Source organism: Malania oleifera, chromosome 2, assembly GCF_029873635.1.
Source record: "Malania oleifera isolate guangnan ecotype guangnan chromosome 2, ASM2987363v1, whole genome shotgun sequence".
NCBI lineage: Eukaryota > Viridiplantae > Streptophyta > Magnoliopsida > Santalales > Ximeniaceae > Malania > Malania oleifera.
Window position 1 is genome coordinate 141,000,644 of NC_080418.1, and position 14,415 is coordinate 141,015,058.

At 35.5% G+C, this 14,415-nt stretch overlaps 1 protein-coding gene across 1 annotated transcript; it reads left to right on the plus strand.

Moving 5' to 3' along the window:
• Window positions 1–7,400: 7,400 nt before the first annotated feature.
• On the plus strand, window positions 7,401–9,592 carry LOC131147661 (ubiquitin-conjugating enzyme E2 20). Its single transcript, XM_058097174.1, has 6 exons — window positions 7,401–7,753; window positions 7,928–7,955; window positions 8,474–8,701; window positions 8,801–8,864; window positions 9,159–9,218; window positions 9,344–9,592. Exons 1-6 carry the CDS (start codon window positions 7,635–7,637, stop codon window positions 9,385–9,387), a joined length of 543 nt encoding a protein of 180 aa, XP_057953157.1. The 5' UTR covers window positions 7,401–7,634; the 3' UTR covers window positions 9,388–9,592.
• The last annotated feature ends 4,823 nt before the right edge of the window (window positions 9,593–14,415 follow it).

The window sequence follows — 14,415 nt, forward strand, 5'->3', positions numbered from 1 at the left end:
TCTTGGATCACAGACACGGGTGCAACTGACCATATGGTTAGTGAGTTCACTTCTTAACTTCCATTACTTCTTCCGTTTCAACCTTTGTCAATTTTTCAAATGGAACTCATGTTTTCTATGACTCATATTGGAACTATTTGTCTTTCATCTTCTTTAGTTTTACACGATGTTCTTTACATTCCTTCTTTCAAATTCAATCTCATTTCTGCTAGTAAACTATCATCCTCACTAGCATGTTGTCTCATTTTTTCTTCATCCTTTCGTTTCATTCAGGACCTACGGCTGTGGAGGAAGATTGGACTGGGCCAACTATTTAATGGCCTTTATTATCTGCTTTCTTTCTCAAATGGTAGTCATTCTACTACATCTACTATCAATTCTTCTTCTTCAAATAATGCACACCAGTCATTTGATCTTTGGCATCAATGACTAGGTTATCTCTCTTCTGATCGGTTACATTTGCTACGTGATTGTATTTCATTTTCTACTTCAAATAATCATGATACTTATAATGTTTGTCCACTTGCAAAACAACACAGACTTCCATTTCTGTTGGAATTTGTGTATTCCCAAGAGGAAGGGTGAATTTAGTATTTTAAAAATTCCTCCTAGGTTTGGTCCAAATTTCACAACTATTATTACACAACCCTAGGGTCTTTCTATATATTCATAAGTCTAATCAATCTCCATAGTAAAACATAAACATTCAAGTGCTGGAATTTAAAATGCAAAAATTAAAAGCAGACACAAGAAATGTTATCGAGGTTCAGCCAACTGTGTCTATGTCCCTGCCTCAGCTCGCAAGCCCAAGGATTCGACTAATGCTCACTTAACAGGTGGAGCAACACAGGTTATAATTAGGTCAAATTTCCAAGGCTAACCTTAACCTTTACAAATTCTCCTTACGGGGCAGAGAAGGCCCTACTGATCCTTACGGGCTAGATCAACGCCCCCTCAGGCCATGCCTAGAATACAACAAACAATTTAAATTTGCGTACAAACAAAGTTGCTTCTAATGCAAGCAGATTATGTACTAATACGCACAAGTAATAACTAATGCACTTCCAAATGATAGATCTATAAGCTCGGTGAAGATAAGTCAATCTACTCTCAATATTATGTCAATATGCAATCAAAGTGTGAGAGTGTATGTGTTAGTGATCTTTGAATTAAATAACAATTTCAATCACAATGTGCAATATCAAAGATCAGAACCACACAATCAAAAATCTCGAAAATGATTTTCAAAAACCAAGCACACAAGATATTTTGAAGACAAAGCATGTCAAAAATATTTTTCTTCAAAAAACATAAGACAAGCTTAAGAGTCTTACAATAAAAGTGCAAAGACTCACAAGCTAATAAAAAGTTCCCCCACAAAATAAATTTATTAACTAAATTTATGGGGAAAAACTTTGGGCTTAACTCTCAATAAAAATCAACATCCAATCACAACAATGAGAGTATAAGCAAGTATAGGAAGTGTAGGTAATCTCAAAGATACTCTCACTTAATAAAATTTTGCAAGAAATGAGTATATATGAGGTATATAGGCTTGAATGGGAAAAGGAATTTTAGAGAGAAAAATTATTAATCTAACCTCTAATCACTCTCTAATTTGTGCAAATGAAGGCATATATATATATATAGCCTTCACTAAAAATATGACCATTAGGATATAGAGGGAATAATTAAAAAAATTTTAAACAAGTTTAACCCAAAATAATCCAGTTTCGTCCTTAATAACCCGCAATAAAAATAAGCCAACCTGAGAGGTTCGGTCGACCATATCACTAAGTTCGGTCGACCAGGGTTTTTTTGAACTAAGGTTTTGGTCGACCATGTTTGAGGAGATTTTGAGCCTCTGACATTCGGTCGACTAGGCTAAGTTCAATTGACTAGACTTATAGGTTTGGTCGACCATGTTCTTTTATACCTATGAGTTCGGTCGATCAGGGCGTTGGGAAATCCCCACGTACCAGTTCGATCAACCAAAGCGTTGTAGTTCATTTTAGAGATGGTCAACCAAATGGTCAACTTTTGACCCTGGAAAGGTTCGGTCGATCAAAAGTCTTGGTATATTTTCGTTTGGTCAACCAAATGGTCAACTGTTGACCTGGGGAGGTTCAGTCGACCAAAATTCTTCTATATGTTAGGGTTCGGTCGACCGAACACACTAACTTTGTGCATTCAAGTCCTATTTTCATTTGAAGTCACCCCTATTCGCATAATTATCACTTCTAAGATATATATGGGGGCCTTTTCATGCAATATATTTGGACCTATGGTCAGTCTATAGTCTTTTGATTTTTTAAATTAGCCCCAAAAAACCTGGCATCGATCGACCATCCCTAAGGTCTTGTGGTTCCTTATGGTCAATCTACGGTCATGTTGAACTTATAGTCCCTACCATGCATAACATGCATTAATTATTATAGATTGATAGATAATTATTACAGACCCAAATTAAAATAAATATATAAAAAATACAACTTAAAATAAAATAATAAAAAAAAAAAAACTTGATGCTTTGCTCCTCCGCAATTTCATGGAATGCGCCGAAATATGTGCTCCTTTAATTGCTTCTCGGCTTCCATTCTCATATGTCATCTGTGTTTTAGAAAGGTAGACTTGTTCATGCACTAAACGCACAGATGAGATACTGTGGTTTGTCATAATCAGAATAAGAGACGGACTCAAAAAGTCAACAGTTTCAACATAGTCAATCTGTATCCACTTTTATTTTTCAATTGATTCATATGGACATTTGGGGTCCATTTGCAACTCCTTCATTACAAGGTTTTCAATATTTTCTATCTATCATTGATGATTATTGCTAATGCACATGGATTTTTCTTATGAAATATAAATTTGAGACTCATATGTTACTTCATTCATTTTTTACTTTAGTTAACAATCAATTTCAGACCACTGTTAAGATCATTAGAACTGATAATGGTCCAAAATTTAATATGACTGATTTCTATCACTCATATGGTATTATCCATCAAAAATCATGCTTTGCTACTCCTCAACAGAACTCTATTGTGGTGAAAAAACACCAACATTTGTTGAATGTTGCACGGGCAATTCATTTTCAAGCTCATTTGCCATTACCCTTTTGGTCTGACTACATTTTAGTAGCTGCCTATATTATAAATCACACACCTACCCCTCTTTTATCAAATAAAACTCCTTATAAACTTTTATTCGGTAAACCTCCTTCTTATTCTCACATTAGGGTTATTGGTGCACTTTGTTTTGCTTCTACTCTTCCTTCCAATCGTCATAAATTTTGATTCTCGTTCTCATCGTTGTATATTTCTTGGCTATTCATTCAACATCAAAGGTTACAGACTGTTTGATTTACAAACCCATCAAATCTTTGTTTCTTACAACGTTATTTTCCATAAACACGAGTTTCCTTTTGCTTCTTTACCTTCTGATTTTCTTACAAAACCATCACTTCTTGATGTTGTTTTGCCTACTCCTCCAACAGATGCTTTTTATCTTACTATTTTTTTCATCAAACACTCCACCTTCATCAAACAGTTTGCCCTCATCTTCCCCTACCTCATATGATCTTGCTTCTAACTCTAATTCTCTTCCTCTTCGACGTTCAACACACCTCAGACAGCTACCTTCTTATCTTCACGACTACCACTGTTCTCTAGCCAACAATTTTAATTCAGTCCTTTCTCATCTTTACTGCTCAGACCCGCCATCCTCAGGTAACTCGTATTCTTTATCTTTTGTTTTATCATATTGCAATCTTTCTTTAGCCTATCGTTCTTTTTTATTGAATGTTTTTGTTCACACTGAACCTCAATATTATCATCAAGTTGTTCAAATTGCTGAATGGCATGATGCCATGGCTGCAAAGATACATGCACTTGAGGAAAAATAGACTTGGTTACTCACATCATTACCCCCTGGTCACAAACCCATTGGTTGCAAGTGGGTATATCGTATTAAGTACAATTCAAATGGTTCTATTAAACGATTTAAGGCTTGGTTAGTAGCAAAAGGCTACACTCAACAAGAAGGAATCAATTATTTTGAAATGTTCTCTCCGGTTGCTAAACTAGTTTAGTACATTGTCTCTTAACTATTGTTGCAACCAAAAATTGGTTTGTTCATCAGCTAGATGTAAACAACGCCTTCTTACATAGTGATTTATCAGAGGAAGTCTATATGAATCTTCCTCCTAGTTATGGGACTAAGGGGGCGACTGATTTGGTTTGTAGACTTCATAAAAGTCTTTATGGTTTGAAGTAGGCCTTAACGCAGTGGTTTTCTAAGCTTGCTACTACTTTACTTGCTTATGGATTTCATTAGTCTAAGTCTGATTCATGTTTTTTTATTTAGCTTTTACTGCCCTTCTGGTATACATCAATGATATAATTGCCAATTCTAGTATTGATTCTATCACTGCCATCAAATAGTTTCTTCACTCAGCTTTTAAGATCAAGGTTCTTGGTTGTTTACGATATTTTTTGGGGCTTGAAGCTGCTTGTTCCTCCAAGGGATTTTTTCTTTGCTAGCGTAAATATACATTGGATGTTCTACAATATGCTGGTTTTCTTGGTTCTAAACCAGTTTCTTTTCCAATGACACAATATCTTAAACTTTCTCAGTCTAAGGGTGATCTGCTTTCAAATCCTTTACAATATCGACGTCTTATTTGTAGATTGTTGTATCTCACAATTACTAGACCTGACATTGCTTTCTCCATTCAAACACTTGCTCAGTTCATGGAATTCCCACGGCGACCTCATCTTCATGCTGCTCACTATGTGCTTAGGTATTTTAAATCATCTCCTGGACAGGGTCTTTTCTTTCCTGCTCATTCATCCCTCAAACTCACTGGTTTTACTGATTCAAACTGGGCTAGTTGTCCTTATTCTCACCGATTAGTTACTGGTTTTTGTATCTTCATTGGTAACTCACTTTTCTCATGGCGATCTAAGAAACAAACTACAATCTCTCATTCTTCTGCTAAGGCCGAATACCGTGCTAGGGCAACTACTGCTTGCGAATTAACTTGACTTGTCACCTTGCTCAAAGATCTTAATGTTTCGGTGTCTTTGCCAATTTCGTTATTTTGTGATAATCAAGTCACGATGCACATCACATCTAATCCTATTTTTCATGAGGATGAGACATACAGATATTGACTGCCACTTGGTTCGAGACAAAGTTCAAGTTGGGTTTCTCCATCTTCTTCACGTTTCCACTCATCACCAGTTATCAAATATTTTTACAAAGGCATTAGGGTCTGATGCTTTTCATTATCTTTTGCGCAAGATGGGTGTGTTGAATCTTTATTCACCACCACCACCTTGAGGGGGCATATTAATGTACACGTGCTACTCAACTGGTGCTTAATAGATGCTGCCATGAAGATATGACTCGGTGATTCAACCCGGTCATCACATGTTTTTATTATTACAAGTGTTAATCATTATTATAACTGTTTGTTATTAGATAACAATATTATACATGTGATTATATTAAGTTTGTTAGATCAAACTGTAGCTTAGTTGTGATTGGTTGAAGAGTAACTAAGTTAGCCAAGTGTATCAAGTGAGTTATTGAGGAGGATATGACTTTGTATAAATATGTACAGCTTGTATCAGTTTTGATTACAAGTAAATTCATTTTTCTACATATTAATTTTAGAAAATAGATACTTCTCCACCTCAAGTCACTCTATAGGTGATTACTTTGAAAAATGATATATTTTCTAAAACAACTTTTTAAAAAATTGTGAGAAAACCACATACCCGCTCTAAAATCACTTGGAAATTGAGTTAAAAACTTTCTAAAAATCACTTGCATCATATGTTTATTGTTTGATTTTCTCAAAAGAAGGCAAATCATTATAATAGATTGATCAAGTTTGTTGTCTCGGAACTCTTGAATCAGTTACTATATTACTCAATGTAATAGGTAATGAAAAAAATTAACAAATAAATGGGATTGAGGATTATATATATTCAGTGAAGAACATGTAGACAAGAAAATAATAATCAATAATTTTATTATTTTCACAATTAATTGTGCAAGGACAGACTCTTATAAATTAGAAGAATATTGAATTATTTAAGGATAAAAGATACTTACCTTTCCTAAGATTTGGTCAAAAAAACAATTTCAAAAATGTTATAAATCTTCCTTGAGGTTCGGCATAAAGACAACGACCTCTCCTCAAAATAATTGTATTTTTTGTAAAATACTAAAGGAAGATTTGTGTCTTTTTGATAAATATCAACAGAGATCTTTGAAATTCTTTCAAGAAAAGTCCCTAAAAAATTTTTTAAATCTCAAAGGATATCAATATATTTTTGGAAAACCTCAAGAGATGTCAATATATTTTGTCCATTATTTAAATAAAAACATTTTCAAGAGTTCAATCTATTCAATTTTCAATTGTCTAAATTTAGTAAGATAGACATCATCAATAGTTTTCCAATAAATTTACTTTCTATGTATATATATATATATATAATAGATTAGATATGGTGCATTAAGTGAGGTCTCTCTTAGTATAATTATAATGTCAACTATCCAAAAGTCATGAACACAACAATGGCAATACTTTATTATTAATAGAAGGGAATTTCCTTATTTGACAATTATTTTGAAATAATTTTTAAAATTTTTAAGATGCCCCATATTGATAAAACAATCATTTTTAAATTTCATAAATAAAAAATTTTTAAAAGGGGTATGTATAAATCCTCCTAGCAACAACAACAACAACAACAACAACAACAACAATAATAATAATAATAATAATAGCAATGTCTTGAACCATTTCTCTTTAGAAAAATATTCACATCGTTCATGACTATCACCGACATATGAATTTATTAATAAGGTGTAGAGAAAAAAATATCTACTCATTATGTGGACCCGTAATAATTAGTAGAATTCTTTGTGGGTACCATTACTCTCCTCCTAATTCGGAAAACTTTATTCGTTTGGATGGCGGAATAGCCATTTCTTGTATGTTTCTTATTATTTTCATATGCAATAAAAAAGAAATAAATATTTTCATAATAAAACATAAAATATTTATTCTTAGTTTCATATTCTAATTTATTTTTAATATTTACATAATTTTTATTTAACTAGTTGCAACCCTACTTAATTATTCCAACCAAACGTAAGTAGGAGTTAGGTAAGCCCAATTCACTTCAAGTAGCCCAGCCCAATAATAAAAACGGCCGGGCGAACTTGCTCGGGACAAAAGAGAAAAGAGCGCCCTGTGCTCAAATTAGCAAGGTCACGGGTTTAAATTTTCGAACTAGCCGTTGGCAAAAGGACGGACCCACCGTCAAAATCAGCGCCTCCGTGGCCAACGTTCGAAAATAATTTTGAAATTCCGATTTTGAGCCCCTTCTTATCGTCGTTTTGCTTCGCCGCCCACCCTTTTAAATTAAACCCTAAACCCCGCTCCACCTCGTCTCTCTCTCTCTCTCTCTGAAATTTCTCTTGTTCAGCTACAGAGGTTGAAAGAGAAGGAGGAGAGATCTGGTTTGCAATTGCGAAATCTATCAATTTCTTGTTGTAATATTCGCCGATCTATTTTTTTAAGGACTGTCTTTTGGGAAAGAATAAGAAAGACGATGGAGACCATCAACAATGGGTACCAAGACAATACGCCGGTGACCAATCCGACGGTACCGACTTCCAAAAAGGCTCCTACTACGGCCAATACCGTCGATACCCAATCTGTCCTCAAAAGGTAAAATTTGGGTCATTTTGGATTTAGGGAACTGGGCTTCTTCAAACCCTAGATATTCAATTTGCTTCTTTTCATATATCTTTGATCCTGTTTATGTTGATTTGAATGCATATGTTTCGTTTTTGAGTTTTTGAAACTATGAGATTTCTGAATTGACTCGTTTCTGTTAAACAGGTTGCAGTCCGAACTGATGGCTCTGATGGTAAGAACCATGATTAGGTTCTTTTGTTCCTAATTCAATTTTGTTAACGGAAAATACAATTCAAGATATTAATAATGATGATAATAGACACACACACACATACACAGATATGAAGTTCTGGAATTTTCTGTCGTTTTTGTTCCTGAAAATAATTGGAGAAAAACCCCGTCAAGTTAGAGTTAGTTGTTTGAAACCCATTGATTTATTGTCTTTTCCTTCAAATTCTTGGCAACCGAACACTACTACTTCTTAGTCAATTTCATGTTAGGGTTTCCAAACGCTCTTTTGCGACGGGAAAGAACACACACACACACACACATCTCGAGTTCTAAATTCTCTGCTGTTTTTGTTTCTGAAAATAAAGGGGGAAAAGACCAAGCATAAGAATTGCATTTAGCTTAGTTGTCTAAAGCCTTTGATTTCTTGTCGTTTCCTTCAAATTCTTGGCAACCAAACACAAATTGAAATTTCCTCATAGAATTTACCTTTTTTCTTGTTTAAATTTTTTCCAAGTTTAGATGAGTGGGGATTCTGGGATATCTGCCTTCCCAGAGGAGGAAAATATATTCTGCTGGAAAGGGACCATTACTGGAAGCGAAGACACTGTTTTTGAAGGAACAGAATACAAGCTATCCCTCTCCTTTCCGAACGATTACCCGTTCAAGCCTCCGAAGGTGAAGTTTGAGACTGCTTGTTTCCATCCCAATGTGGATATCTATGGCAACATCTGTTTGGACATTCTTCAGGTAAATTTATATCTCTCCTTTCTATACGATTGATGTATTTTATATTTCTTTTTCAAAAACAAAAATCTGAACATTACTATGTTTGATGAGCTTTTGCAGGATAAATGGTCATCTGCTTATGATGTGAGAACTATACTGTTGTCCATCCAGAGTCTACTCGGAGGTAAACACCCTATTTAAGGTTTTTTTTTTTTTGTTTTCAGATGAAACTCCTAAAAATAAATGTAGAAGGAAGAAAAGAATGTTTGCTTAATTTTTCTTGATACTGCTTTTGGGAGCATAGATTTCATATCTTGAATTTGGATTTTGGTAGATTAAGACAAATTTTAAATACAATTTTATATTACATGTTGTCGAAATCCAAGGCATAGTATTCTTTGCTCAGAAGTTAAGTCCTTTTGTCCTTTAGCAACCCTCAATACTGATTTGTGTGAATTTTGCTTGCTGTTAATTTCAGAACCAAACACAAGCTCGCCTCTAAACACCGAAGCAGCTGCTCTCTGGAGAAATCAAGAAGGTAAGCATGTCGTCAGCAATGTATTTTAACAATGTGGAAAACAAAGCATACAGATTTTTTTGTTCCTAATGTGCTGAAGGGAAGTGTTGTTGTTAATGAAACATATATTTGTTTGTCTGTTGCAGCATATAGGAAGATTGTGGTGGAGAAGCACAAGCCATCTGCTTAGGTTTTTTGGCATGCCAAGGAGCGCTGGCTGTGTGTCTCTCAACGTCTTGGGGAAGAGAAAGAGTTTAAACTTTAGTGTGCTTCATAGTTCATTCTTTCGGTTCTATTATTGTAATTTTGCCCTTCACAGAAAAAGCAAATTATGTTGGGGATCTTTCCGGCTACTGAAAAAATTTCGTCAGATAAATTTACGCTTGTATTTGAAATTTCTCTCTCTCTCTCTCTCTCTCTCTCTCTCTCTCTAAAAATCTCAGTAGAACTTCGCTGCCTTACTTAACTTACGTTTGGACATGAACTTACAACTTACTAATTAAAGCTTAACTAAGCCTTTATTTGTGTACACCCTAGCCCCATCCCTAAGAGAAATAGGAAGACACTAACCCACGATTATCTTGCAAAATTTTTGAATTGGCTATGAATTTGATGTTTGGAGAGGCCTTAAATTGAATTTGTATTGGATTTTGTTGACATTCTAACTAATGTTACCAACACGCCTAATAACAATACTAGAAGACACAAGTTCAACACTCCCCCTCAAGTTAGAGCATAAATGTCATACACTCCTAGCCTGTTACAAATAAATTTAACACAAGCACCCCCTAATGCTTTGACAAATCAACAAACTACTATTGACTTCACAAAAGTGGTTGCAATGAGCTTCTGCTCAAGTTTCTCCTGAACAAAGTGGCAATCAACTTCAATGTGCATCATTCTTGCTCATGAAAGACCAAGTTAGAGGCAATATGAAGAGCAACTTATCACACATCAACTTCATAGCTTGATTCTTCCAACATTGTTCCTCAACCACACAAGTTCGTAAGTAGTGAGTCATAGCTACCACACAAGTTCGTACGTAGTGTGAGTCATAGCTCTATCACACATCAACTTCATAGCTTGATTCTTCCAAAATTGTTCTTCAACCACACAAGTTCGTAAGTAGTGTGAGTCATAGCTCTATATACTTGATCATCACACATCAACTTTATAGCTTTATTCTTCCAACATTGTTCTTCAACCACACAAGTTCGTAAGTAGTGTGAGTCATAGCTCTATATACTAATTCAGCACTTTACCTGACCCACCATAGTTTGTTTCTTACACATCCAAGAAACCAAATTATCCATGAATATAAGTGGTGACCCCGATCACTATATAAAAGACCTCTCCCAAGTACACCTTTGAGATATTTCAAGTTCATAGCTTGATTCTTCCAACATTGTTCTTCAACCACACAAGTTCGTAAGTAGTGTGAGTCATAGCTCTATATACTAATTCAGCACTTGACCTGACCACCATAGTTTGTTTCTTACACATCACGATATAAAAGACCTCTCCCAAGTGCACCTTTGAGATATTTCAAGATGTGAATTACTACATCCCAATGAATCTAGAAATTAACTCACAACACTTATTGCAAGTGATTGTGAGATAATTCAACTTTCCTACAAGTCTCTGGTATTGTTAGGACTGGAGGAGCCCATGGGTGGGCTTGATACACATGGTTGAATACCAATTTTACCTAAAAGCTCAAGCTAATTGGGTCTTGGGTCCATCCATGTATATAAGCACCCATCATTCACTTTAATTTTCCAATATGGGACAAGCTTACAAGTGGAATTCTCAACAATCTCTCCCTCACTTGTGAGTTCCTGCTCCCCGTTGAACGGAAATCGTCTCCCTTCTGGGACAATTCTCCAACAGTTGCTCAAGTGGGCCTTACCACTAGCGTCTTACGTACCTCAGATTGCATTCCACGTGCCTCCAAACCAATCCTACCTCCCACATCTTAACCCTATTCGGATCCATCCGCAACATAGATGATCTTTATTAGCCTCAGCCACACACTTGGTCCTCCAACTGTTAGCACGTCAGGAAAATTAGCTTCCCGTCTCGACTTTTACGATGTCTCTCACCTAGAGTTACGAACCATCGGCTCTGATACCACTTGTTAGGACTGGAGGAGCCCATGGGTGGGCTTGATACACATGGGTGAACACCAATTTGACCCAAAAGCTCAAGCTAATTGGGTCTTGGGTCCATCCATGTATATAAGCACCCATCATTCACTTTAATTTTCCAATGTGGGACAAGCTCACAAGTGGAATTCTCAACAGGTATTATCCAGAATTAGGTAGCAAATCTCCCATATCCGAGACTAACTTGTTGTTAGGATCCATAGGTGTATCAACCGATTTAGATTCCAAGCAATATGAAGAGCAGCTTGATTATCACACATAAACTTCATAGACTAAGAATGGGAAAAACTCAATTCTTCCAACATGTTCTTCAACCACACAAGTTCGTAAGTAGTGTGAGTCATAGCTCTATATTCTAATTCAGCACTTAACCTGACCACCATAGTTTGTTTCTTACTACACATCCAAGAACCAAATTATCCATGAATTTAAGTGGTGACCCTGATCACGATATAAAAGACCTCACCCAAGTGCACCTTTGAGATATCTCAAGATGTGAATTACTACATCCCAATGACTTGTCCTCAAAGAATCTAGAAATTAACTCACAACTCAATTCTTCCAACACGTTCTTCAACCACACAAGTTCGTAAGTAGTGTGAGTCATAGCTCTATATTCTAATTCAGCACTTAACCTGACCACCATAGTTTGTTTCTTACTACACATCCAAGAACCAAATTATCCATGAATTTAAGTGGTGACCCTGATCACGATATAAAAGACCTCACCCAAGTGCACCTTTGAGATATCTCAAGATGTGAATTACTACATCCCAATGACTTGTCCTCAAAGAATCTAGAAATTAACTCACAACTCAATTCTTCCAACACGTTCTTCAACCACACAAGTTCGTAAGTAGTGTGAGTCATAGCTCTATATTCTAATTCAGCACTTGACCTGACCACCATAGTTTGTTTCTTACTACACATCCAAGAAACCAAATTATCCATGAATTTAAGTGGTGACCCTGATCACGATATAAAGACCTCTCCCAAGTGCACCTTTGAGATATCTCAAGATGTGAATTACTACATCCTAATGACTTGTCCTCGAAGAATCTAGAAATTAACTCACAACACTTGTTGTAAAAGATATATCCAACCTTTGAGATATCTCAAGATGTGAATTACTACATCCCAATGACTTGTTGTCAAAGAATCTAGAAATTAACTCACAACACTTATTGCAAAAGATATATCCAACCTTTGAGATATCTCAAGATGTGAATTACTACATCCCAATGACTTGTCCTCAAAAAATCTAGAAATTAACTCACAACACTTATTGCAAAAGATATATCCAACAGAGTGATTGCGAGATAATTCAACTTTCCTACAAGTCTCTGGTATTATCTAGAATTAGGTAGCAAATCTCCCATATCCGACACTAACTTGCTGTTAGGATCCATAGGTATATCAACCGATTTAGATTCCAAAAATCTAGTTTCATCTAACAAATCAAGAACATACTTCCTCTGTGACAAAACAGCTCTCATACAAGATCCAGATACTTCTACATCCAAGAAGTATTTCGACGGACCCAAATCTTTGGTTTGAAACTTAATCTATAAAAAAGTTTGAAATTCTGAATACCTTTATTATCATCACCTATAATAACGTTATCATCCACATAAATAACAAGAAGGATCCTACCAATGAAGTATGACAATAAGATATGAAATGATTCACTACATACTGTCAAAGACTAAACTCAAGTACTACAGCACTGAAACAACCAAATCATGCTCTATGAGACTATTTTAAGCCATAGAACCTTCTTAAGCCAACACATTAAGCATGATTCCCCATAAACAAAAAACCTAGGTGATTGCTCCATATAAACCTCCCCCTCAAGTTCACTATGCAAAAAAGCATTCTTCACATATAACTAATGTAGAGGCTAATGACAAATAGTAGCCAAGGATATGAATAGATGTACTAATGTAAGTTTGGCAATCAAAGAAAAAATATCAAAATAATACAGAATATACACTTGAGCAAATCCCTTAGCAACAAAGTGGGCCTTTAGATGAGCCACATAACCATTAGGGTTGACTTTCACAATGTAAACCCAATGACAACCAACCACTGACTTGTCAGGAGGAAGAGGTACCAATTCCCAAGTGTCATTGTCATGTAAAGGATTCATCTCTTCAACCATAGCATTCCTCCACCCATAGTGGGTTAAGGCTTTTGAAACAGATTTAGGAAGGTTAGTAGATGATAAAGCAATAACAAAACAATAATAATAGGGTGATAATAAGTCATAACAAACATTTGCGTTTACCTTTTCAAACAACAATAGAAGGATCAATGTCATGAGAAATATGATCAATATACGAGGAAACTAAAGGCGTGGTAGTAGAAGCTAGAGGGGACTCTCTTCCTTGGAGCTGCCATTGTGAATACACCTGCAAATTAAGATGAGCAATATGATGAGAAGGAGTCTAGCTACATGGAGACTTAGATGGTTGGTTGGGCAAGGACACCAAAGTAGAATCTAGAAGATTAGGCAAAGGAAGAGACTCATTAAGCTCAAAAGCACTAAAGGACTGAGTGTAGTAAGGTGTAAACTTAAAGAAGGTGACATCAGCAGAAACAAAGAAGCCATGCAACATAAGACTGTAACAATGATATACCTTTTAAGTATACGAGCCTATGAATACCCATTTTATAGAATGAAGATCCAACTTATCCACCCCAGGAGTTAATTGATAAACAAATGACACACACCCAAATATTCGAGGAGGGGGAGAGAGTGAAGATGAATTTAAAAGGGAATGGAGTAGGGAATTTACCATTAAGAATAGAGGATGCCATCCTGTTGATCAAATAACAAGCAATAAGTATAGCTCACTCCAAAACTCTTTAGGAATATAAATTTGATAAAGTAAGGTGTGAGTGATTTCAAGGATATGTCTATTTTTCCTCTCTGCAACCCCATTTCATTGAGGAGTGTGGGCATATGATAATTGATGGACAATATCAAACTAAGTAGTGAATTGTGCAATAAAATACTCATTAGCATTATCACTTCAAAGTATTCGAACTGA